This window comes from Dipodomys merriami, unplaced genomic scaffold, assembly GCF_024711535.1.
Source record: "Dipodomys merriami isolate MVZ:Mamm:240054 unplaced genomic scaffold, mDipMer1.0.p SCAF_50, whole genome shotgun sequence".
Classification (NCBI taxonomy): domain Eukaryota; kingdom Metazoa; phylum Chordata; class Mammalia; order Rodentia; family Heteromyidae; genus Dipodomys; species Dipodomys merriami.
Genome location: NW_027206069.1, coordinates 6,499,533 through 6,524,512, shown reverse-complemented (window position 1 = coordinate 6,524,512; position 24,980 = coordinate 6,499,533). Strand labels below are relative to the sequence as shown.

General features: G+C 40.2%; 1 protein-coding gene across 5 annotated transcripts in view; it reads left to right on the top strand.

The window, feature by feature from the left end:
* The window catches only part of Papola (poly(A) polymerase alpha), a 73,735-nt gene that overhangs the window by 8,913 nt on the left and 39,842 nt on the right, over positions 1 to 24,980 (top strand). For all 5 annotated transcript variants that reach the window (XR_011367139.1, XM_069997625.1, XM_069997623.1 and 2 more), the window contains exons 2-10: positions 11,607 to 11,780; positions 12,569 to 12,635; positions 15,285 to 15,366; positions 17,172 to 17,281; positions 17,809 to 17,862; positions 21,095 to 21,206; positions 21,748 to 21,837; positions 21,927 to 22,065; positions 23,766 to 23,838. Coding sequence is in view for 4 of the 5 variants with exons in the window: in XM_069997625.1 (XP_069853726.1) it covers positions 11,607 to 11,780; positions 12,569 to 12,635; positions 15,285 to 15,366; positions 17,172 to 17,281; positions 17,809 to 17,862; positions 21,095 to 21,206; positions 21,748 to 21,837; positions 21,927 to 22,065; positions 23,766 to 23,838 (901 nt within the window). In the remaining variant the exon portion in view is untranslated. The remainder of the gene's footprint in view (positions 1 to 11,606; positions 11,781 to 12,568; positions 12,636 to 15,284; positions 15,367 to 17,171; positions 17,282 to 17,808; positions 17,863 to 21,094; positions 21,207 to 21,747; positions 21,838 to 21,926; positions 22,066 to 23,765; positions 23,839 to 24,980) is intronic.

The following is a 24,980-nucleotide window of genomic DNA, read 5'->3' as shown; positions in this document are numbered from 1 at the left end:
CCAATTTTTTTTTGGGGGGGGGTCCGGTCGTGGGGCCTGAACTCTGGGCCTGGGCACTGTCCCTCAGCTCCTCAGCTCAAGGCTAGCGCTCTACCCCTGAGCCACAGCGCCACTTCCGGCTTTTTTCTTTTTGCTTATGTGGTGCTGAGGAATCGAACCCAGGGCCTCATGCATGCAAGGCAAGCGCTCTACCACTGAGCCACCTTCCCAGTCCCCCCAATTTTTTTTTACTTAAGTATGAATTTCTCTTGAGTAGCTCTTGTTAAGCCAGTTCCAAAGCTTCTATTTCCTCACATTGCCTGCCATATTTCAGTTTTGTTCTGTTGCCCACTAGTTGGTATCTCCACACGTTAATCTATCACAAGATTCAAAAAGGGGTCAAATCACATTAAAATAGATTAATTTCATTAATTTCAATTAATTACCATTAATTCAATGGTAGTTTCTTGTCCATACCCTTTTTTAGTTTTTTTTTTTTTTTGGGGGTCCGGTCGTGGGGCCTGAACGCTGGGCCTGGGCGCTGTCCCTCAGCTCCTCAGCTCAAGGCTAGCACTCTACCACTTGAGCCACAGCGCCACTTCCGGCTTTTTTTTCCTGCTTATGTGGTGCTGAGGAATCAAACCCAGGGCCTCATGCATGCGAGGCAAGCGCTCTACCACTGAGCCAACTTCCCAGCCCCAATTTTTTTTTTTTTGGTCGGTCGTGGGGCTTGAACTCTGGGCCCTCAGCTCTTCAGCTCAAGGCTAGCGCTCTACCACTTGAGCTACAGCGCCACTTCCCATACCCTTTTTTTTAGTCTCAGAGAGTGAGCCCAGTGGTCTCTACTGGGTGGTCTCAGATGCTTTGAAACTGGACTTACAGTTGTAGTAGACTTGGTTTTTTTTGTTTGTGTGTTTGTTGTGGGACTTGAATTCTGGGCCTGGGCGCTGTCCCTCAGCTCTTCAGCTCAAGGAGAGCATTCTCCCAGTTGAGCCAGAGTACCACTTCTGGTTTTCTGGTGGTTAATTGGAGATAAGAATCTCAGGGACTTTCCTGCCTGGGCTGGCTTCGATACATGATCCTCAGATCTCAGTCTCCTGAGTAGCTAGGATTACAGGTGTGAGCTACTAGCTCCCAGGCATTTTATCTGTTTAATTTTAGATGGTGTCTCCCTATGTAGCTCAAGGTGACTACAAACATCAAGTCCTCCTTCAGTCTCTCCATGTTGGGATTATAGGCATGTACCACCATGCCCTTACTTGTTTTCCTGTTTAAACATTTGTCAAGTTGAAGTTTTTGTTGAGAATATTTAAACCTCTTTGGTAATAAAATAACACTAACACTATACGGCTGGGAAGGTGGCTCAGTGATAGAGCGCTTGCCTTGCATGAGGCCCTGGGTTCAATTCCTCCGCACCACATAAGCAGAAAAAAAAAGCCGGAAGTGGCGCTGTGGCTCAAGTGGTAGAGCGCTAGCCTTGAACTGAAGAGCTGAGGACAGCGCCCAGGCCCAGAGTTCAGGCCCCACGACCAGACCCCCCAAAAAATAAAATACTATGTACCCGTATATACAGAGTAATAGCATTAAAAATCTTAGTGACTTTTTTTTTCCTGTTCCTTTTTGTTTCTGTGTGTTTGTTTTGTCTTGAGAAAAGTCTTAGGTTGCTGGCCCTGCGCTCCTGGTCAGCTCAGCTTTTAAGTAGTCCTCCAGCCTTCTGAGTAGCTGAGAGTACACGTACACACCACAGCACCTGACTTTTAACATGTATTTTTAGTAACTCTGTGTGGTTGCTTAAAGTAATTTAGAGATTTTAGGTTGTAGGTCTGGATTGTTGTGTAACATTTCTCATGAAGATTTAAGGTTTGGGAAAGTATATAGAGAATTTGTTTGATTTCTTTTTCTCTTCTGTTACAGAGATGTCTTGCATATTTATTTTCTATTATATTTATGATACATACATCATACATGTGTAACTTATATTCATCCACAAATCAGCCTTTTGTTTTTTTGTTTTGTTTTTTTGGGGGTCCAGTTGTAGGGCCTGAACTCTGGGCCTGGGCGCTGTCCCTCAGCTCTTCAGCTCAAGGCTAGCTCTCTACCACTTGAGCCACAGCACCACTTCTGGCCTTTTTCTTTTTGCTTGTGTGGTGCTGAGGAATCGAACCCAGGGCATCAGGCATGCAAGGCAAGCGCTCTACCACTGAGCCACCTTCCCAGCCCCAGCCTTTTGTATTTGATGATAGTTTTAGTAGTTTTTGGATATTTTTTTTTGTCAGTCATGGTGCTTGAACTCTGGGCCTGGGCAAGGTCCCTCAGCTCTTCAGCTCAAGGCGAGTGCTCTACCGTTTGAGCCACAGCATCACTTCCGGTTTATTTTTTTATTTACTTTAATTTTTTGTCGGTTGTGGAGCTTGAACTCTAGTCCTGGGTGCTGTCCCTCAGCTCTTCAGCTCAAGGCTAGCACTCTACCACTTGAGCCACAGTGCCACTTCTGGCCTTTTCTGTTTATGTGGTGCTGAGGAATCGAAACCAGGGCCTCATGCATGCAAGGCAAGCACTCTACCACTGAGCCACCTTCCCAGCCCCACTGTACTTTATTTTTATTGTGCATAGTCCATTACATTTTCTATTTTTAAGATTCTGCTGGTGTTGACTAAATATTGACTGGATGACCCATCTGTTAAACAGTTTTTTGTTTGTTTGTTTGTTTTTGTTTTTGTGGTTTGTTGTGGAGCCTGTGTTTTTGTGGTTGGTTGTGGAGCCTGAACTCTGGGCCTGTCCCTCAGCATTTCAGCTCAAGGCTAGTGCTCTACCACTAGAGCCACAGCGCCACTTCCAGCTTTTTTTTGTTTGTTTGCTTATGTAGTGCTGAGGAATCGAACCCAGGCCTCATGCATGCGAAGCAAGCACTGTACCACTGAGCCACTTTCCCAGCCCCTGTTAAACAGTTTTAAGGATGCAACCAAGTGTGTGATGCATACTTATAATCCCAGCATTATGTACCCCAGTTATACAGGAGGCTGAGCAACAGAAGCTGTGAGTTTGGGGCCAGCTTGGGTTATTCAGTGAGACCCTTGTCTCAAAAATCAAATGAAAACTTTTACGCTGGAAATACTTTCAAGTATTCTAAAGAGAATACCCTATCTTCATATGAGAAAAAAGTTATCAATACTTTTTCAAAATTTTATTATTATAAAGGTGATGTACTGAGAGGTTATAGTTATGTAAGTTAGATAAAGAACACATTCCTTTTTGGACCAAGTCACCTTGCTCTCTCAAAATAATTTTTTTTTCTTTTTTTTTCCTTCCTGGAGCTTGAACTCAGGGCCTGGGTGCTGTCCCTGAGCCTCTCTGTGCTCAAGGCTAGTGCTCTACCACCTGATCCATAGCTCCACTTCTGGCCCTTTCTGTTTATGTGGTGCTGAGAAATTGGACCCAGTGCTTCATGTGTGCTAGGCAAGCACTCTACCACTAAGCTACTTTCCTAGCCTCAAAATATTCTTTTTTTTTTTTTTTTTTTTTGTAGGTTGTGGGGCTTGAACTCTGGGCTTGGGCACTGTCCCCGCACTCTTCAGCTCAAGGCCAGGGCTCTACCGCTTGAGCCAAAGCGCCACTTCCGGTTTTCTAGTGGTTTATTGGAGATAAGAGTCTCACAGACTTTCCTGCCTGGGCTGGCTTTGATCCTCAGATCTCAGCCTCCTGAGTAGCTAGGATTACAGGCGTGAGCCACCAGCGCCCAGCTCAAAATATTCTTTTTTTTTTGGGTCCTATCATGGGGCCTGAACTCTGGGCCTGGGCGCTGTCCCTCAGCTCTTCAGCTCAAGGCTAGCACTCTACCACTTGAGCCACAACACCACTTCTGGCTTTTTTCTTTTTGCTTATGTGGTGCTGAGGAATCGAACCCAGGGCCTCATGCATGCAAGGCAAGCACTCTACCACTGAGCCAACTTCCCAGCCCCTTGAAGTACATTTTTTTGGGATGGGGGTCCGGTCGTGGGCCTGAACTCTGGACCTGGGCACTGTCCCTCAGCTCTTCAGCTCAAGGCTAGCGCTCTACCACTTGAGCCACAGTGTTACTTCCAGCTTTTTTCTTTTTGCTTATGTGGTGCTGAGGAATCGAACCCAGGGCCTCATGCATGCAAGGCAAGCGCTCTACCACTGAGCCACCCTCCCAGCCCCTCAAAATATTCTTTACATGATGTTTTGAACCTGAAAACAAGGTCTGTGCATCTGTAGTGTGGCTGCTTTGTGATTTTGATAGGACATATATGTAGGTGTACACACAGACACACACAAACACACATGCCCACGCCCACCACGTTTTACTTCTGATCAAGTAAGGATCAAGATTTAAGAATAGGCTTTAGTTGTACATTAAAAGGTATTGGAGGCCTGAGAATGTCGCTTAGTGGTAGAGTGCTTACCAGGCATGCATGAAGCCCTGGGTTCCTTTCCTCAGTACACAGAAAAGGCTGGGATTGGTGCTGTGGCAAAAGTGGTAGAGTGCTAGTTTTGAGCAAAAGAAGTTCAAGGACAGTGACCAGGCCCAGAGTTCAAGCCTCAGAACTGGCCCCCCTCCTCCCCAAAAGTAGCATGATAAAAGCAAGTAGCATGATTCTTACACTGGAGGTGGGTGGATCCAGAAAACAAAGAGCTATGTGTGGGCTGGGCAGCAAGCAGCATGCAATCCCAGCACTTCGGGAGGAAGACTTAAAGACAGGATGATTGTGTGTTTGAACCCAGCCTAAGCTTCAGAGTGACCCACTATCTCAAAAGGAAAACAAACAAACAAACAAACAGAAAAAACCCCAAACAGCAAGAAATTAGAATACTAAAACTAGTTCTTAGAATAGATTGATTTTTTTTTTTTGGTAAGAAATTAACATCAATTGTTGAACTTTCCTTTTTTTGTGTATGTCGGTCATGGGGCTTGAAGTCTGGGGCCTGGGCTCTGTCCCTCAGCTCTTTAGCTCAAGGTGAGTGCTCTACCACTTGAGCCACAGTGTCACTTCCTGTTTTTTAGTGGTTTATTGGAGATAAGACTCTCTCAGACTTTCCTGCCCTGGCTGGCTTTGAATCATGATCTTCAAATCTCAGCCTCCTGAGTAGCTAGGATTACACGTGTGAGCCACTGGTGCCCGGCTGAACTTTCCTTTTTAGAATAGAATAACATCTGAAGAAAACTTACAGCAAATGTTTCTAAAAAATGATATACATGAGGACCTGTCTAATGTGTTCAGAAATGGGAAGAAAAGGTTTGCATTTTTGGTATTGGTAACTGTCTGATGTACAATTCCAGGAGGCAGTCTGTTAGTGGGAGTGCCTATGTGAAATAGAATTTTTGTTCTTCTGAAGTTTGTTCTAAATTTCCCAAACTGGAACTGTAACTTTTTGTTTTGTTAAATTGTTTAGTTTTTTTTTTTTTTATTCCTTTGTTGCTGGTCCTGGGCCTTGAACTGGACCTGGGCACTGTCCCTGAGCTTTTGCTCAAGGCTAGTGCTCTACCACTTGAGCCACAGGTCCACTTACGGCTTTTTTGGTACTTAATTGGAAATAGCGTATCAAAGATTTTCCTGCCCAGGCTGGCTTTGAACTGCGATCCTCAGATCTCAGCCTCCTAAGGGGCTAGGATTACAGGCATGAGCCACCCGTGCCCAGCAACCATTAGTTTTTAGTTACTTTTCCCCCCTTCAGACCTCTTCGAAGCTCTCACTCTGCCCTGCCTACTGTGCTTGGCAAGTGTTCTCTATCACTGAGCTGCTTTCTCAACTCTATCACTATTTAATTAATTAATTTTTTGTCAGTGATGGGGCCTGAACTCTGGGCCTGGGCACTGTCCCTCACTCAGCTCTTCAGCTCAAGGCTAGCGCTCTACCACTTGAGCTATAGCGCCACTTCCAGTTTTCTGGTGGTTAATTGGTGATGAGTCTCCCATATTTTCCTGCTCAGCTTTCAGCTGTGGTCCTCAGATCTCAGCCTCCTGAGTAGCTAGGATTACCAGTATGAGCCACTGGCACCTAGCTATTTAATTTTTAAAAAAAAATTATTTTATTGTAAACGTGTTGTACAGAGGGGTTACAGTTACATGAGTAATGTAATGAGTTTATTTATTTATTTGATCAGTCATGGGGCTTGAACTCTGGGCTTGAGCACTGTCCCTGCGCTCTTCATCTCAAGGCCAGCACTCTACTGCTTGAGCCACAGCGCCCAGTTTTCTAGTGGTTTATTGGAGATAAGAGTCTCATGGACTTTCCTGCACAGGCTGGCTTTGAACCTTGATCCTCAGATACCAGCCTCCTGAGTAGCTAGGATTATAGGCGTGAGCCACCAGCGCCCGGCTTCTTTATTTAATTTCTAATGTTAAAATTTAATGGTAAATTGACTTACTTAAGATAAAAAATAATGCTTAATATTTTTGCTTGGGACATTTTGGACCTTCAGAATTTAAAATATCTGGTGTTTTTTGTTTGTTTGTTTTTATTGGTCTTGGGGCTTGAACTCAAACCGCATGGGCACTGTCTTGAGCTTTTCTCCTTCAGGCTAGCTAGCACTATGAGTCTAGTAGCACTGTGAGTCACAGCTACTTCCAGTTTTCTGGTGGTTAATTGGAGATAAGACTCTCAGGGCTGGGCATTGGTGGTTCATACCTGTAATCCTGCTTACTAATGAGGCTGAGATCTGAGGGTTTCTATGCAAAACCAGCCTAGGCAGAAAAGTCCTTGAGACTCTTCATCTCCAATAAACTACTCATAAATGGCCTCTACCATAAGTGGTAGACTGTTAGCCTTGAGCCAAAGAAGCTCAGGGACAGCACATAGGCCCTGAGTTCAAGTCCCAGGACCTGCAAAACAACAACAAAAAACGTCCCCCCGCCCTTTCTTGCCTTGGCTGGCTTTGAAAACCACGATCCTCAGATCCCAGCCTCCAGAGTTGCTAGGATTACAGATGTGAGCCACTGGCACCTGGCTTGGTCTCTGCTTTTATTGGAAACAATATGGTTCAGAAAATGTTTTTGTTTTTTTTATAAACTTTTATTTATTTTTTATTTTTTTTGCCAGTTGTGGGGCCTGAACTCTGGGCCTGGGCTCTGTCCCTCAGCTCTTCAGCTCAAGGCTAGCACTCTACCACTTGAGCCACAGCGCCACTTCCAGCTTTTTCTGCTTATGTGGTGCTGAGGAATCAAACCCAGGGCCTCATGCATGCAAGGCAAGCACTCTACTACTGAGCCACTTTCCCAGTCCTCCCCTCCCCCCCATTTTTTTTGGGGGGGGTCCGGTCGTGGGGCCTGAACTCTGGGCCTGGGCACTGTCCCTCAGCTCTTCAGCTCAAGGCTAGCGCTCTACCATTTGAGCCACAGCGCCACTTCCGGCTTTTTTCTTTTTGCTTATGTGGTGCTGAGGAATCGAACCCAGGGCCTTAGGCATGCAAGGCAAGCACTCTACCACTGAGCCACCTTCCCAGCCCCCAGAAAATGTTTTTATTTGGTTGTGATTTACTTATTTTATACATGTTCTTGAGTTAGGCCAGTTGTACTTAGCAAAGAAACTCTTTCTCAACTTTCCCTCTTTTTTTTTCTCCCAAATGTATAAATAGAGCTTTAAGTACACACACACACACACACACACACACACACACACACACACACACACACACACACACACACACACACACACACACACACACACACACACACACACACACTTTTTTTCCCCCCAATTAGAGTAAACAACTTTGGGAATTTATAAACCTGAGTCAGTATCATGATTCTCTGGTAAGATTTAAGCCAACAAGCATTGTTTGGTGTGTATGTGTGTGATGATGATGAAAACTGGATTTGAGGATGAAAGCAATTAAGATCAAGGAGAAGGGGTAATTGGTTTGTTTGTTTTTTTTCCTGTCAGTTGTGGGTCTTGAACTCTGGGCCCGGGCACCGTCCCTCAGCTCTTCAGCTCATGGTGAGGAAGCACTTTACCACTCTTATGAGCCACAGCGCCACTTCCAGTTTTCTGGTGATTTATTGGAGATAAGAGTCTCATGGACTTTCTTGCCTGGGCTGGCTTTGAACCTCGAACCTCAGATCTGTCTCCTGAGTAGCTAGGATTATGGCATGAGCCATTGGCACTGGCTGGTATTCTTATTTTGTTAATGTTTTTAACTCATTCATAATGGAGAAAAGTGAAGAGACATGACATGCACAAAACACAAATGGAGATTTAATCTAGTGTGTGTGTGTGTGTGTGTGTGTGTGTGTGTGTGTGTGTGTGTGTGTGTGTGTGTGTGTGTGTGTGTGTGTGTGTGTGTGTGTGTGTGTGTGTGTGGTCATGGGGCCTGAACTCTGGGCCTGGGTGCTGTCCCTCAGCTCTTCAGCTCAAGGCTAGCGCTCTACCACTTGAGTCACAGCACACTTCCAGCTTTTTTCTTTCTTTTTTTTGCTTATGTGGTGTTGAGGAATCGAACCCAGGGCCTCAGACATGCAAGACAAGTGCTCTACCACTGAGCCACCTTCCCATCCCCATTCAATCTATTTTTTGAAGCTATAAACTTGTGATTTCTGCTTACACTTCAAGCTCTCCTTGCTTGAAGCAAGTCTACATAATGGACTTTATATTTCACTTTTAATTTTAGTCATGTTAAAAACATGAGATCTGGGGGACACAAATGTCTGGGAATCACAACACTCTGGGAAGGATCATCAGTTTGGGGCCAGCACGGTTACACAGCATAGCATAGCAAGACCTCCTTGCTCAAACAAAAATTATTTAGGAAAGCATTTACGATTTCAGTGTAATCATAGACTATACTTGGAGAAACTCTGTGAAACAATGACTAAACAAGAGAATACATAAGCTAGGCTATGTGGTGAATGTGCTCTGTAACAAATACTTCAAAAATAAGGTATTTTGTACTTAAAAACAATAAGAATCTTTTGTTAAGTACTTGAAACTACAACAAAGAAAAAATGAACAAGGAAATGAGGTGTTGAGTGTGACTACCTTGATTATGGTGATGGAAACGCATGTGTATGTCTACTCCATCAAGTTGTATACATTAATTATACTTAGGAATTTTAATATACCAGTTATGCTTTAATAAAGCTGAAAAGGTAAGCTTTCAGAATATAATTAAATATTTGATCTGAAACCTATTATATGATATAAAGGAAGGTTTCATTTTTTTTTTTTGCCAGTCCTGGAGATGAACTCTGGACCTTGGCTCTTTCCCTGAGCTGCTTTTGCTTAAGGCTAAATCTCTGCCACTTAGAGCCACAGTGCCACTTCTGGCTTTTTCTGAATAGTTTATTGGAGATAAGAGTTTCAGGGACTTTTCTGCCCAGGCTGGCTTCAAACAGATCTTTAGATCTCAGCCTCCTGAGTACCAGGATTATAGGCGTGAACCACTGGCTCCTGGCAACTCACCCCCAACCCCCTTTTTGTCTTGAGACCAGTATTTGAACTCTGTATCTGAAGGCTTTTACTTGTTGGCTGGCTCTACCACCTGAGCTATGCTTCCAAGGGCTTGTGTTTTTTGTGTCAGTTTTGACACAAATGATAAAACCTTTTTGTTTTTTGTTTTGTGCTCTAAAATAAACTCTGTAACTACACATTTGTGTCTTGTGTGTTATTTGTGGGCTGAGAAATCCCCTCCTAACTCCTGGTACAGTCTGTTGTCATAGTCTGGCTGTTGATGGAGGTATAGGGTGAAAACAGACCTAGGACTGTTTAGTTCAGAAGCTTAGACCATGGTTGTGTCAGGCCCTCACTACACCTTCATACAGAGACAAGTCACTGAGTGGTTGAGCAATCTACAGTTTGATTTTCTAGGAGCAGGGCTCTATCCCCATCTGTAAGGGCTGGGCTGTAGCGCAGGTTAGGGGCATGTTGGGCACCTGGCACAGCAGGCTCCAAGCTTTCCCCACTGAAGGCTGTCAAGGTCCTCTTCAAAATGAGCCCCTTAGCTGAGTCTATGGCTACCCTAGCAGCCATGGATGACATCTGCATCATGAAATCCCTGGCTGCCCCCATTGTAGTTGCTGAGGATGATGTGAGTGTGGAGAGTGGGTAGGAAGATGCAGAGGCTGGTGGTGGGCTGGCTAGCCAGGTGGTTGGGCTGCAGTGTTGTGGCTCACCCAAGGCATAATAAATTATGTAACCAAGATATTATGAAGAATTGAACTACACTCAATGTGTGTATTTTAATCATAGATTCTCCATAGGTTAGGAAAATAAGACTTTTTTTTGTACCTTTGAAAGATATTGGGTGCTTATGTGGATCCCCAGCTTTGTGAGTTAACATCATAGCCTTGCACAGCCATTGTTTAATGTCTTAGTAAGAAAAAGTAGTCTGACATGAATTAGTTGCTGAAAGAGATAATTCATAAATGAGATATATATTCAGTAGCCATTAGTTTCAATCAAAGGTGATACATCATGTAAATATACTGGGAAGCCTTGACCAGAAGTTAATATGACATACAACACAGTGGCTTGTTTTTGGCTTTTGGTTTTTGAACTCTGGGCTTGGATACTGTCCCTTTATTTAGCTCTTCAGCTCAAGACTAGCATCCTATCACTTGAGCCACATTGCCACTTCTGGCTTTTTTCTCCTTATGTGGTGCCAAGGAATCGAACCCAGGGCCTCATGCATGCAAGGCAAGCACTCTACTACTCAGCCAACTTCCCAGACTTTTTTTCTTTTGTCAGTTGTGGGGCTTGAACTCTGGGCCTAGGTGCTGTCCCTCAGCTCTTCAGCTCAAGGCTAGTGCTCTACCACTTGGGCCACAGTGCCACTGCAGGTTTTTTAAAGGTTAATTGAGATCAGAGTCTCACGGACTTTGCTGCCAGGGCTGGTTTTGTACTGCAGTCCTCAGATCTCAGCCTCCTGAGTAGCTAGGATTACAGGTCTGAGCCACTGGTCCCTGGCCTAAAATTGTATTTTTGATAAAATGAGAGTGTAAAAGATTTTGGTTCCTTTTCCAATAGGTAATATTTCTAAAAGGTTTTATTTATTTTTTGTTGATATCAGTCTTGGGGTTTGAACTCAGGGCTTAGGCATGTCCCTGAGCTACAAAGCTCCTGCTCTACCACTTTGAGCCAAAGAGCCACTTCCGGCTTTCTGGTGTTAATTGCAGGTAAGAGTCTCCCTGACTTTCCTGCTTGGGCTGACTATGAACCGTGATCCTCAGATCTCAGCATCCTGAGTAGCTAGGACTACAGGTGTGAGCCATTGGCAGCTGCCCAGCTTAAAAAAATTTATTTTGTATGGCATTTTCTCTAGTAATATATTTAAGTTTTTATAGCTTTTTTTTTCCTGTTTTCAATATTTAGGTAATGCTAAAGTTAAAATCCTTGGGGGATGAGAAATAAGTTCTTTTTGACTATTTGTTTTAGGTTACTTTTTGTTGTTAGAATTAATGTCTTTGAAAATAAACATTTGGAGCCAGGTGTGGTGGTGGTTATGAGTTCAAGACTAGCTTGTGCTTCATAATGAGACCCTATCTCAAAACTTGAAGAGTTTGGCATGGAACCAACTTTAGAAATCCATTCTTTACTAAAGTAACCTTTTAAGTCATGGATTGCTTTCAAGTTGCAGAATTTTGGGGCAGTAATTTTATCCAATTCCATTTTTAGTCCAGTTACAACGCAGGGATCACAGCAAACACAGACATCACAGAAGCACTATGGCATTACTTCTCCTATCAGCTTAGCAGCCCCCAAGGAGACTGACTGCATACTTACACAGAAACTGATTGAGACATTGAAGCCCTTTGGGGTGTTTGAAGAGGAAGAGGAACTGCAGCGCAGGTAAAAGATGTGTGCATTTTAAATTTGTAATAACAAATTAATTTTGAGACATGTTCTACTCAGAAGATTAGTAAAGTTATTCTCCCAAATCTCTATTTAAGAAAAGAATGAAACTTAGTTTTAATTTTTTTCTACATAGAATTTTGTTCCTTTCTTTTTTTCCTTCAGCATTGCTGGGCTTGAACTCAAAAGTGTAAGTGTCCACTTAGCTGAATTATTGATGGCTTTGGTTATTGTAGTGTAGAGTTGTCAGAAAAGGGAATGCCTTACCTAGTGCAACAGTGATAATACATAGCTAATTACTGTATGTTTATAATCACAATGTAAAATTTAAAGCCAGCATGATAGTGTATACCAGCACTTGGGAAGCTGAGGCAAGAAGATCATGAGTTTGAGTCCAGCCTGGGCTACATGTAGCAAGCACTGTCTCAAGAATGTAAAATAAGCTGGACACTGGTGGCTTACACCTGTAATTCTAGCTACTCAAGAGTCTGAGATCTGAGAATCACAGTTTGAAGTCCTGGCAGAAAAGTTGAGACTCTTATTTTCAGATAATCACAGAAAAAAAAAACCAGAAATGGCAGTGTGGCTCAAGTGTTAAGAGTGCTAGCCTTGAGCAAAAGAAGCTCAGGGGACAGTGTCCAGGCCCAAAGTTCTAGCCCCAGGACCTGCCCCTCCACCCCCAAAAAGTAAAAGATAGGGAGCTATAGATATTTACAATCTGTATTTAACCAGTAATGATGTGGAATAGCAAACAGTTTGATTCTTGATAATTGCTTTTTCAACAGGATTTTAATTTTGGGAAAATTAAATAACCTAGTAAAAGAGTGGATACGAGAAATCAGTGAAAGTAAGGTAAGGTGACTTTGTTGTTTACAAAATACATCTTCATTATGGAGTTCATTGTGTTAATAGCAGATTTTATATTTTGCTTATTATTATGAAAGCAGACAACACTGAACTGAGGTTTTGTTCTTTTAGGTGGTAAGTGCTTTTTGATAACATGATTTAAAAATTGGTCTTAGTAATTTTGAACTCTCCATTCTTCAGAAAAACAACTGATGTTTCCTTAGTTAAATAGCTTTATGTATGTGTATGTATGCCAGTTGTGGGCTTGAACTCGGCCTGGGTGCTGTCCCTGAGCCTCTTTGTGCTCAAGGCTAGCACTCTGCCACTTGAGCAACAGCACCACTTTTGGTTTTAAGTGGTTAATTAGAGCTAGGAGTCTCATGGGACTTTTCTGCCCCTGTGGCTTCAAACTCTGATCCTCAGATCTGAACCCCTTGAGTAGCTTGGATTACATACGTGAGCCACCAACACCCAGGAAATGTTTTCATTTTTGTTTGTACTTGTGTTTTTAGTACTTGTGTACTTTGTGTTAGTTGTTGTTGAGTTTTTTTTTTTTTTTTGTATTTTGTTTTGCCAGTCCTGGGCGCAGTCCCTGAACTTCTTTTGCTCAAGGTTAGCACTCTACCATTTGAGCCGCAGCACCACTTCTGGCCTTTTCTGTTTATGTGGTACTGAGGAATTTAATCCAGGGCTTCATGCAAGCACTCTGCTGCTAAGCCACATTCCTAGCCTGAGTGGTTTTTTTGTGTTTTGATACTGAATACAAGCAATTGGAAGTAGAGCAAATACTGACCTAGCACTTGTTAAAAATTGTTCTTTAATTGGACATTATTCTTTTTTTTTTAATTTAATTTAATTTTATTTGTGAACATACTGTACAGAGGAGTTACAATTACACGGGCAGGATAATGCATACATTTCTTACCAAGCATTGCAGCCTCCTCCTTTGTTTACCCTTCACATCCCTTCCCAGCCTCCCTCCTCCCCCCCATCCCAATCCTATTCCTCCCCCCCCCCCCCCCCCCCCGCACTGACTTTGTAAAGCTCGTTTTGGACATGACAACTTGTACTTCTCATTGTTGCAACAGGTCCACCTGTATCCTTAAACAACTGGTTTTTTCCCATCTCCTCCACAAGTTATACTGACATCAAATATAGTGAAAGCAGGGGTTATACTGTGGGGGAGGGACATACAAAGCAACAAAGAGATAATCTTATAAATGCGTTAGAAACACATGCATGAAAGAAAAAAACATTAAAATACACATCTAAGGGTTCATTTTCCTGACATCACATTATCTGACCTTTTCCACTTGACTCAGGACATTATTCTTAGGACCAGTGTCAGTAAGCACCCAGCATATTACTTAATCGTAGTGCTAGGAATAGGAAAACAATTTAATGCTTTGCTTTCCGACTTTCCTGCCCAGCCTGGTTTCAAACTGTGATCCTTAGATCTCAGCTTTCTGAGTAGCTAGGAGTATAGGTGCAATCCATTGGCACCCGGCCAATGCTTTGCTTTCTAATATTTCTACTCTTTCTGAGCAAAAACCCATCAGTAAGTTTACTTCTTGGAAAAATCATTCCATCAAAGCCTTTTCTAAAGTAGATAGGGCTTTACAAAGCAGAACTTGGCTAAAAGTTGAAAATTGCTTGAATTTCAAATTCATCGGTAAAGTGATAATACTGGTTTTTTTTTGTTGTTGTTTTGGATCGGTCATGGGGCTTTTACTCTGCCCCTGGGCGCTGTCCCTCAGCTCTTCAGCTCAAGGCCAGCACTCTACCATTTGAGACACAGTACCACTTCCGGTTTTCTGGTGGTTTTTGGGAGATAAGAGTCTCATAGATTTTCCTGCCAGGCCTAGCTTTGAACCATGATCCTCAGATCTCAGCCTCCTGAGTAGCTAGGATTACAGGCGTGAGCCACCAGTGCCTGGCTATAAAGAGATAATATTTTTTTAAAGCACTTACTGATGTATGTTTAAATCTGTAAATCTCCACTGTGATCTTGATATTCTCCTCTCCTCCCCCCTCCCTCCCGTTTAAATGGGGTTTTGCTATGTTGCTGATGCTGCCTCATGGGCTCAGGTCTGACTCTCTAGTGTCAGCTTCCCATGTAGCTGTGACTTCACGCATGTGTGTGGCGGTGGCAGCGGCTGCTGCTTCTAACTTGTTTTTGTGTTTTTTTGTGTGTTTTTTTTTAAATACTGTTCCTGGGGCTTGATTTTTAAGACCTGGGCTCTGTTCCTAAATTTCTTTTGCTCAAGGTCTAGTGTTCTACCCTGGAACCACAGCTTCTCTTCTGGCTTTTTTGGGGGGGGGTGGGGGGTGGTTATTGGAGATGAGAGTGATGGATTTTTCTGCCTAGCCTGGCTTTGAGTGGAGATCTCAGTCTTCTGAGTAGGATTACAAGCATGATCCAATGGTGCCTGGATGCTATTTTTTTTTTAAATTTATTTTCTCCTTCAAAGTTTCAAGCTGTATGGAGGTTAGCAGCTAGCACTGGGGAAGCTGAGTATAGAGGATCTTGATTTTAAGATCAGCCTAGACTATATTAATAAAACCTTGTCTCAGCAAATAAATAAATGTACAGTGTCATTTGGTCCAATTTCCTTTGTGCTCCACTGACAACCATGGCTTTGTTTGCTTCAACAGAATCTTCCACAATCTGTAATTGAAAATGTTGGAGGAAAAATCTTTACATTTGGGTCTTACAGATTAGGGGTACACACAAAAGGTAAATACTGGTTTCTTTTTCTTGAATAAATATACTTTCTATTTCTTGAAATTACAATAATACCATCTTTAGTTTCTTAGGAATTATGTACAAGCGTAGGTTTGCATGGAAGAGAGTGCTTCAAGTCTAAATTTGTTAAGAAGAATGTTATATAATTATTTCTTTTTACCTGCAGTGGCCAAAATAGAATAATTAATGAATCAAATTTAGTTCCTCAGTAAAAGCTGGTGACACTGGAATATGTAGATACAGAACTTTTTCCATTTCCACAAGAGAATTATACTCTTAGTTCATTTCCTTCTACTCTGATGTTACAATAAAAATGAATTATGGCTATTAAATGAACTACGGTGAAGTTTCTTTTCCTCATACTTTCATTACAAACAAATTGCTTAGCACAAAGTAGTCTGTATTATCTCTGGCCATTGATAATTACGGTGAATATTTTCTTAGTTACCCTTGTAGCTATTCTGTGCAGATAAATAGACAATAAAATATTGTCAAGGCATAGAATTCTTTTCTTTTTACTAGGCACTGAGTTAAGCTCTTAGTCATCTAACTTCTCACAGTACTTTTGTTTTCACATAACAAATAGGGATCTGAAATTTAAAGAGGCAATGATACTTGAACAATTTCTCCTATCTACCTACTGACAGAAACAGTAGATAAAGCTTAGGTAATATGAGGGGCAACTTTAATGCTGAATTTTGGCCTTTTCTTCCTATTGTGCTAAAACTTCTAGAGAAGTAGTTAAACCTTCAACCTCAGTCCTAAGTTTTTTTGGGGTTTTTTTTTTTTTGGGGGGGGGTCCAGTCATGGGGCCTGAACTCTGCCCTCAGCTCTTCAGCTCAAGGCTAGTGCTCTACCACTTGAGCCACAGTACCACTTCCGGCTTTTTTTTCCTGCTTATGTGGTGCTGAGGAATCGAACCCAGGGCCTCATGCATGCAAGGCAAGCGCTCTACCACTGAGCCACCTTCTTAGCCCCAGTCCTAAGTTTTTTCAAACAGTCTCAGTACATAGCACTCAGTCCTTGAAAGTATAATCCTTTTCCTTTGTCTCCTGGATGCTTGGTTCACAAGACTGTTACCATGCTTGGTCTGATTGACTTAAAACTGTTCAGCAATGTGGTGTTCTGTGTTCTGGGATTCTTCCCTGACCCTAGCATCTCTTACTCTATCGCATTAATAGTATGTCTGCTTTCAATATGTTTTGTACATTTTATATATCCTTCTTTCTTGGCACTCTGAGTGTTAACAGTGGTGGATTGGACTCAGGGCTTCAAGAATGCTAGGCATTTGTTTTACCACAGAAGTATATCACCAGCCTTGCCCTTCTTGAACATGGTAAATACATAGTTTTCAGAGTATTGCCTCTCATCTTTTAGGAGAATGACTGTGTTGACCTGATGCCATGTAGATGTCTCTTTTTATGATCCTTGTTACCAATTTTAACCTATTTTTTTAGTAGAGGTTCTGATAAACTCCAGTCACAGAGTGTATAGAAGGAAACCATTCTTTTTTTTAATGAACATGCCTGTGAGTAATGACATGATAATACTTGGAATGTGCTTGCCTGTTTTCCTAAGTGTCCTCAGTAAGTACAGGATACTTCATGCGGGAAAATGCCCCACTAATTAGAAATATTTTTGTTTTATTTGAAAATTTTAATCACAACTTTGCGATTACTTTGAGCTTACTAATATAATGTTAAACATTGTTCATATTAAATACCACCATGATAAGAGGTAGAATAGTTTTATTGTAGTAGTGGTTAATGGGATGGTTTTTTTTTTCTTCCCCCAAGGTGCCGATATTGATGCGTTGTGTGTTGCACCAAGACATGTTGATCGAAGTGACTTTTTCACCTCATTCTATGATAAGTTGAAGTTACAGGAAGAAGTAAAAGATTTAAGAGTATGTAAATGTTTGGGGATGAGAGGGAAGTTGTTGTAAAAGTTTATGTAGTCAGTTGGATGAATTTTATGGCATAGCTGTCATTTATTGGGCTTTTCCAGTTTGCCAGGCCATTTAAAGCACTTAATGTGTTTGCCTTTCACCCTTTATAACAAGCCTGAAATCACAACTTGTGAATTCCTTACAGATTAGGAAGTAGAGGCAAATATAGTATATAGACTATGTAAACTAGGAATAGTAACACACCCGATGAATGGACAGCAATTAAGGATTTCAACCCTAGAACTAGGGCTAGTTGCTGAGGAATTTATTTTGTGGAGAAATATACTTAACTGAATAATTTCAGGTATTTAATAAAAGTACTAAGAGGGCTAGGGACATAAGCCACTCAGTGGTAGAGCATTACCCTGATGGTCATAAGTCCCTAATACTGAAAGTAAGAAAACAGTAGCAACAAACAGTAAAGCTGTAATGGTAGTATGAGGCTAACATGTATTTAAATGAATACTTGTTTGCTTTTATTGTAGGCTGTTGAAGAGGCATTTGTACCAGTTATCAAACTCTGTTTTGATGGTATAGAGGTAAGGTATAACGTTACATGGACAGTTGTTGGTATGCAGTGTTAGGGATTTTGATCAGTGTAGGTTAATATTTTGGCTTATTTTAGAGCTTGATTTTTTTTTTTTTTTTGCTTTTTGGTCAGTTGGGCTTGATTCTGGGCCTGGGTGCTGTCCCTGATCTCTTCAGCTTAAGACTAGCATTCTACCACTTGAGCCCGAGGGCCACTTTGGGTTTTCTGGTAGTTAATTGGAGATAAGAGTCTCATGGATGTTCCTTCCTGGGCTGCTTTGAACTGAGATTCTCAGATCACAGCCTCCTGAGTAGGATTACAGCTTGAGCCACTCACTGGCACCCACCAAGTTGCTTGATATTAATAAGGTGTTTTATTTTCTCCTTAGGGCTTTGCCTCTCTACCTCTTGAGGCATACCTTTTTGCTGGTTATTTTGGAGATGGAGTCTCATAGATGGTTATACACAGGTGTGACAATCTCTCCCTCCCAACCCCTACCACCTTTTTTTTTTTTTTTTTGGTCCAGTCGTGGGCCTGAACTCTGGGCCTGGGCGCTGTCCCTCAGCTCTTCAGCTCAAGGCTAGCGCTCTACCACTTGAGCCACAGCGCCACTTCCATCTTTTTTCTTTTTGCTTATGTGGTGCTGAGGAATCCAACCCAGGGCCTCAGGCATGCAAGGCAAGTGCTCTACCACTGAGCCACCTTCCCAGCCCCACCTTTTTTTTTTTAATGGAAATGAGAGCCTTTTTTTTTTTTTTTTGTAGAATACAGAAATCCTCACCAGGGAGTTACTCCAGAGACACCCCTGTGACAGATGAAAATCCACAAAATAGCAGCCATTGTATTTATTATTTATATATTTTAAGGCTTTATAAACCCTTTCCTTCTATAAACATTTCCTACTCTCCTATTAATTTTAACATTTTTTGTATTTTTAAATACTACTTTAAATTTTTAGGCAAAATTAAACTCATAAATAGTATGTGAATACCTATACTGCAAAATCCTGCAATACAATGAAAACCACATGATACAGAATCAGATATTTAAAAATAAACTGCAATACAGTGAAGCTGCAATAAGTGAACTGCAATATAGCGAGGGATGAATGTATATGTTTGGTGGTTGTTTTTTTGTGCTTTGTTCTTTGATCTTCAAGGCTGAAATGTTACTACAAAAATAGTTTTTGTAGTTTTTATATACACATGCTTTTGTCTCACTGTGAAAAGGTATTTTGCAAATATTTAACTTTAACTTCATTCAGATTATATTTTTTTATAAACCTGGGGAGAGAAGTATGACCACATAGTATGTTTGGAAAAGTGTTAACACAGAATATGTGTATATAATAGGGGAGGATTTAGAGCTCAAATTCTTTTTTTTTTTTTTCCTTTTTTTGGGGGGGGTGGGTCTGGTTGTGGGGCCTGAACTCTGGGCCTGGGCGCTGTCCCTCAGCTCTTCAGCTCAAGGCTAGCACTCTACCACTTGAGCCACTGCACTACTTCTGGCTGTTTTTTTTTCTGCTTATGTGGTACTGAGGAATTGAACCCAGGGCCTTAAGCATGCAAGACAAGTGCTCTACCACTGAGCCACCTTCCCAGCCCCCTAGAGCTCAAATTCTTGTATAGATCTTGCTACTTTTACCCTGTTGGGTTTTTTTTTGGGGGGGAGGGCAGTTCTAGGGCTTGAACTCAGGGCTTGGGGTCTGTCCCTTAACTTTTGCTCAAGACTAGCACTCTCCCACTTGATCCACAGCTCCATGTCCAACTTTTTTAGTAGTCTACTAGAGATAAGAGTCTCCTGGGCTTTCTTTCCTGGGCTTGCTTCAGACTGCAGTCCTCAGATATCGGCTTCCTTTGTAGTAGCTAGGATAGAAGGTGTGAATCATGAATGTCTGGCTCATCCTGTGTTTTAGAAGCAATTGAAACAAAGCTGGCCATGGCGAGGCAGCATTAGTTTTGCATTGCGTTATCTCTGCTGTACAAAACAGCACGGGAGCCTCTGGCAGTAATCAGGGAACTCACAAAATTCTAGAGACTAGAAAAACAATTTATTGCTTTGTGAATATAGTAATTTCTGAACTTGCTGTGTAAGATGCTGAGCTCTTTAATGAAATGTTTACATATTGACCTTTTAAAAGTAGACATAAAGTGTTAAATTTGGTAAAGATTTATAAATATTTCATTGTTTTGATTTGCAACCAGCTTTTAAATAAAATGACCTAAAAAATGTTAGAGGTGATAGAACACGGCTTTCCCAGTTTTTGTTTTCTTTCACAGAAAAAGTAAATTGGAAGAAAAATATAGACTTAGGAGTTTTTACAGAACTCAGGAATTCCTCTTTTTTTTTTTTTTTTGGTGCTAGTCCTGAGGCTTGAATTCAAAGCCTGGGCTTTGTCCCTGAGCTTTTTTTTTGGGGGGGGGGGGAGGGGGTTGGTTGTGGGGTTTGAACTCTGGCCTTGGGCGCTGTCCGTCAGCTCTTCAGCTCAAGGCAAGCGCTCTATGCTTGAGCCACAGTGGTTTATTGGAGATAAGAGTATCAAGGACTTTCATACCTTGGCTGTTTTTGAAACACAGTCCTCAGATCTCAGCCTCCTGAGTAGCTAGGATTACAGGGGTGAGCCTAGAGTAACCTGTCAGAAGTCTGTTTTGAGCTAAACACAGATAATTGCTTTGTGTTTGTGTACCTTTTAATATGTAATTGTTCGGCATTCCATAATTGAAAAATTAAAAGTGAGTTTATTTGGAATATACATTTAATAAACTTACTATGAGTAAAATGAGTTAGATATTCATATTCCATTTCATACTGCTGTGCCTTCCTATCTTTTTTTTTTTTTTTTGTTGGTCATGGGGCTTGAACTCTGGGCCTGGGCACTGTCTCTCAGCTCTTCAGCTCAAGGTGAGCACTCTACCACTTGAGCCACTGCCCCACTTCCAGTTTTCTGGTGGTTAATTGGAGATAATAAGAGTCTCACGAACTTTCCTGCCTGGGTTGCCTATGAACCAGGATCCTCAGATTTCAGCTTCCTTAGTGTAGCTATGATTATAGGCGTGAGCCACTGGTGCCTGGCCTTCCTGTCTTTTTAATATTGTGAAATGTAGTAATACAGAGTTGGGGAGAAGGAACATTTTCTTGTTCATTCTTGATGAGAAGGTCTTGGATTTAAGTAGGATTATTTGTTTTACATAAATTCTTGACAGTTATGGAATGTTTAATTTGGTTGTTTTGTTTTGTTTTAGATCGATATTTTGTTTGCAAGATTAGCACTGCAGACTATTCCAGAAGATTTGGACCTACGAGATGACAGTTTGCTTAAAAATTTAGATATAAGATGTATAAGAAGTCTTAATGGTATGTCAAAAGTCTACTTACTTTTACCTAGTAGGAATTTTATCAGATAATAATCAGTTGTTTCTAAATCTGGTTTTTATAATGAAACTGTGTAGCTTTTAAATAAAATTAAGCATACTTAATACATCCTGCACGGTTATTCTTTGCTGTCATTATTAGTGCGCACATACACACACACACACACTCACACACACAAATGGGGCCTGGGGGACTTTTCTGAACAGTTCTATTGGCATAAGTTGGTTAACATGTTTTCACAACAGTTCTTGACAAGATTAAAAGTTTCAATTAGGAAATTGTTAAAAGTTGAGGCTAGGTGTAGGTAACAGTATTGTTAATTTTGTTTAGGATAGTGCTTGTACTTCAGTATTGATGCTTTAAATTTAATATTTTTTGCCTCTTGATTTAACGTTATTTATTCTACCATGTGAAGTTTTTATTTTATTTGACATCAGTCTCAGAAAACATACTAGTATTGCCAAACTTTTGATGACTTAATACTCTTATTTTTGTTTTTGTTTTTGTTTTCACTATTAATCAGGTTGCAGGGTAACCGATGAAATTTTACATCTAGTACCAAATATTGACAACTTCAGGTTAACTCTGAGAGCTATCAAACTGTGGGCCAAACGTGAGTTCAGAATTTGTTGGCTAGCTTATTAAAAATGTTTAAACTTTTGTTCAACACTAACTTATCTTTCTGCTTTCCCTTATCAACAGGGCACAACATCTATTCCAATATATTAGGTTTCCTCGGTGGTGTTTCCTGGGCTATGCTAGTAGCAAGAACTTGCCAGCTTTATCCAAATGCAATAGCATCAACTCTTGTACATAAATTTTTCTTGGTATTTTCTAAATGGTATGTGTTTAGATTATATTAAAATAAAATTGATTGTAGACACTGAAGTTTAGTCTTATTTCTATGACATTTCTGCAGCTGATTTCAAATTCAAATTTTAGTTCATTATATAGTCATTAGATAGCCTTGAAGATAACTGAACTCTATTCCTTTCCCTAGATTTGCCAGCATCCCAAATCAGATACTATTTGTGCTTGCTTGCATAAACCTTACCTTCCCAATAAACTCTGAATTTTAGCTGTAACATCTGCTAAAATCTAATTTTTTAATAGGTTGGGTTACCAGTTACTTTTGGATAAAACTAAACACACCACCTCTTTCTTTCTTTGAATGCTTCAAAATCTACAGGCCATTACCTTTTGTGATTGTGTTTGCCTTTTTCTTTAAGCTGTGCTTTTATCTTTGGTAGAATATTAAAGTTGTCATTTATATAAAAAGGTTTTGAAAATACATTAATGTTAAGTGCCTGAGGTGCGGACAGGGAACCCTTTGGGAATTAGTCATTAACCCAGGAAAGATTTGGGGCTGGGGAGGGCGATTAATAAAACCTGAATTTGCAAACCATGATTTCTTTTAAGAAAAGCTCTAAGTTATTGCTATTTTGTAGTAGCTGCTTTTATTCCCAAAGTAGTGATAGTTCTTGGTTTTTAATCAAATTTATCCCAAGAGATAATAGGTCTTTTCTATTCTTGCCATCTTTTCCTCCAGCTGCAAAACGAATTTTTTTCCCCCTAACAATTTTGTAAAAAAAAAAATTCAGTCATTGGACACTTTCTTATGTACATTCCACTGTTTTATAATTTGATAGCACATTTTGATATATAATAAGATATGACAAGATGAGTAAAACATTCGAATTTCTTTTAAGGCTACACACATAACCTAATAACATTTTTCCTTATTTTTCTTTGGCAATACTGAGGCTTCAGCTCAGGTTATGCTTACCAGGCAGGTTTTCTGCTCTGACTGGCCATGAGTAGTGTTTTTTTAAATAATCTGACTTGATAATAGAGTGGCATATATTTTTTATTTTGTGTCTCCTCCATAATGGACTGAACTAATTTATTACAGATTTTGTTTTGAAAAGAATGTTCATGTTAGAGTTTTATTATTCCTAATCATGTTACAGCTTTTAAGTTATGAGACAGAGAAAAACTGTCCTGATTTTCCTAATCATCCCTGCCTCTTTGACTATGATCAGAAGTAACTGTATTATTTGTCTTTTTTTTTTTAATATAATTTTATTATTAAGGTGTTGTACAGAGGAGTTAATTTCATAAGTCAGGTAATTAGTACATTTCTTTTTTGGACAGTGTCATCCCTTCCTTTGCTTTCTCCCAGTTAATTTTTTATTTTTTAATGAAATTATTAGGAAGGCAGGATTTTTTCTTTGGGTGGGATTTATCTTGTTCAAGGTTGAAGTGAACACCTCGGATGTCTTGAGATAGTGCTTCTTTAGTTAAGTAGTGCTTCATTAGTTTTTTGAGGAAAGATGTTTGACGCCAGTTTGAAAAAGATGCCAAATGTTTTACTATTGTAGAGGAAAAGTTTCAAGTAATCTTATGTCAGTGAAAGGGATAAAAGATTATATATATCGAAGTGAATGAAGGATCACTTTCACAAATGCTGTATGTTTAACAAAATACGTTTAGATGATAATATCCAATAGTCTTATCAAGTGCTACAATCTTTTTAAACAGGGAATGGCCAAATCCAGTGCTATTGAAACAGCCTGAAGAATGCAATCTTAATTTGCCTGTATGGGACCCAAGGGTTAGTGTATTATTTTTTCCCCTACAAATTCACACTGTGCAATAACAAGTAAAAATCATCTGCATAAACTCCAGGGAGACTGCTTAGCCTTTTACAAATGAGTGAACATGTTCGTATTACACTTCTTCTAGATAACCTCATCTATACTTGTCCTCTGGTGTGCGAAGCGTAATGATGTACCCTGTAAATCACATTTACTTGTAAAGAGTGAATACAAATTCCACTAACAATTTTAATTCTATATAGAAATACGTTGTAAGTCAACATTGTGTGGGCATTTGTGCTTTCAAAAAAAAATAAAAGGATACTAAAAATCCCTGTATTTTTTTATTTGATCTAAATATTTTGTTAAATTTGGGTGGTTAAAAGAAAGCTGTTGCTTAATGTTTACATGTGACAGACAATTTCTAAGTATTACTACGAGCTAATTGTAAAAGTTGGTTTAGATATTGCAGAAGTGTTAAAAAACGATTGGACTAAAGAAGATCTTTCCCTTTTGTTTCTTGAGAAATTAAGGACATTGCTGCTTATACATTTTAAGTGTTTATACCATGAACCTTAATAATTAATTGGAAGACTTTATAGATTTTCAGAATTCTTTTTGAAATTATTTGCTGTCTTTATTGCAATGCCAAAACCTTTTTAAGTTCTGCTGTACTATATATCAAGCTGTGCTTTTTAAAGTTTTCCTAGCCCAAAGGTATTTTTAGGTTTTGAGGATAAGTAACAGTATACAGACTTTAAGATTAAAATTTTAAGTCATTCTATTATCTCTTAATGACATCAACATAGTATAGTTTCATCATGTGTTAAGCATAAACTCCTTATCTTGTTTATAATTTGCACAGAACTTGCACATGACATTTCTTTAAATAGTTACAGAGACATCCTTATATCTGTTGCAGAATAAGGGAAAAGTAGATTGTGAAGAATTCTTTTATATTTAGCAAGCACCTTAGTAAGGTGACCAAAAATAGTCATGCCCCTATACTTGAAACAAATCATTCGTGTAGGTCAAATCGTTGATTCTCTGAAGAATTCCTATGAAAAGAATTTTCCTTACAAGGTTTTTTTTCTCAACTTCAGCTATGAATGAAATAAAATTTAATCATTGATTCAGTGTAACAAGGGGTAAAAAGTCC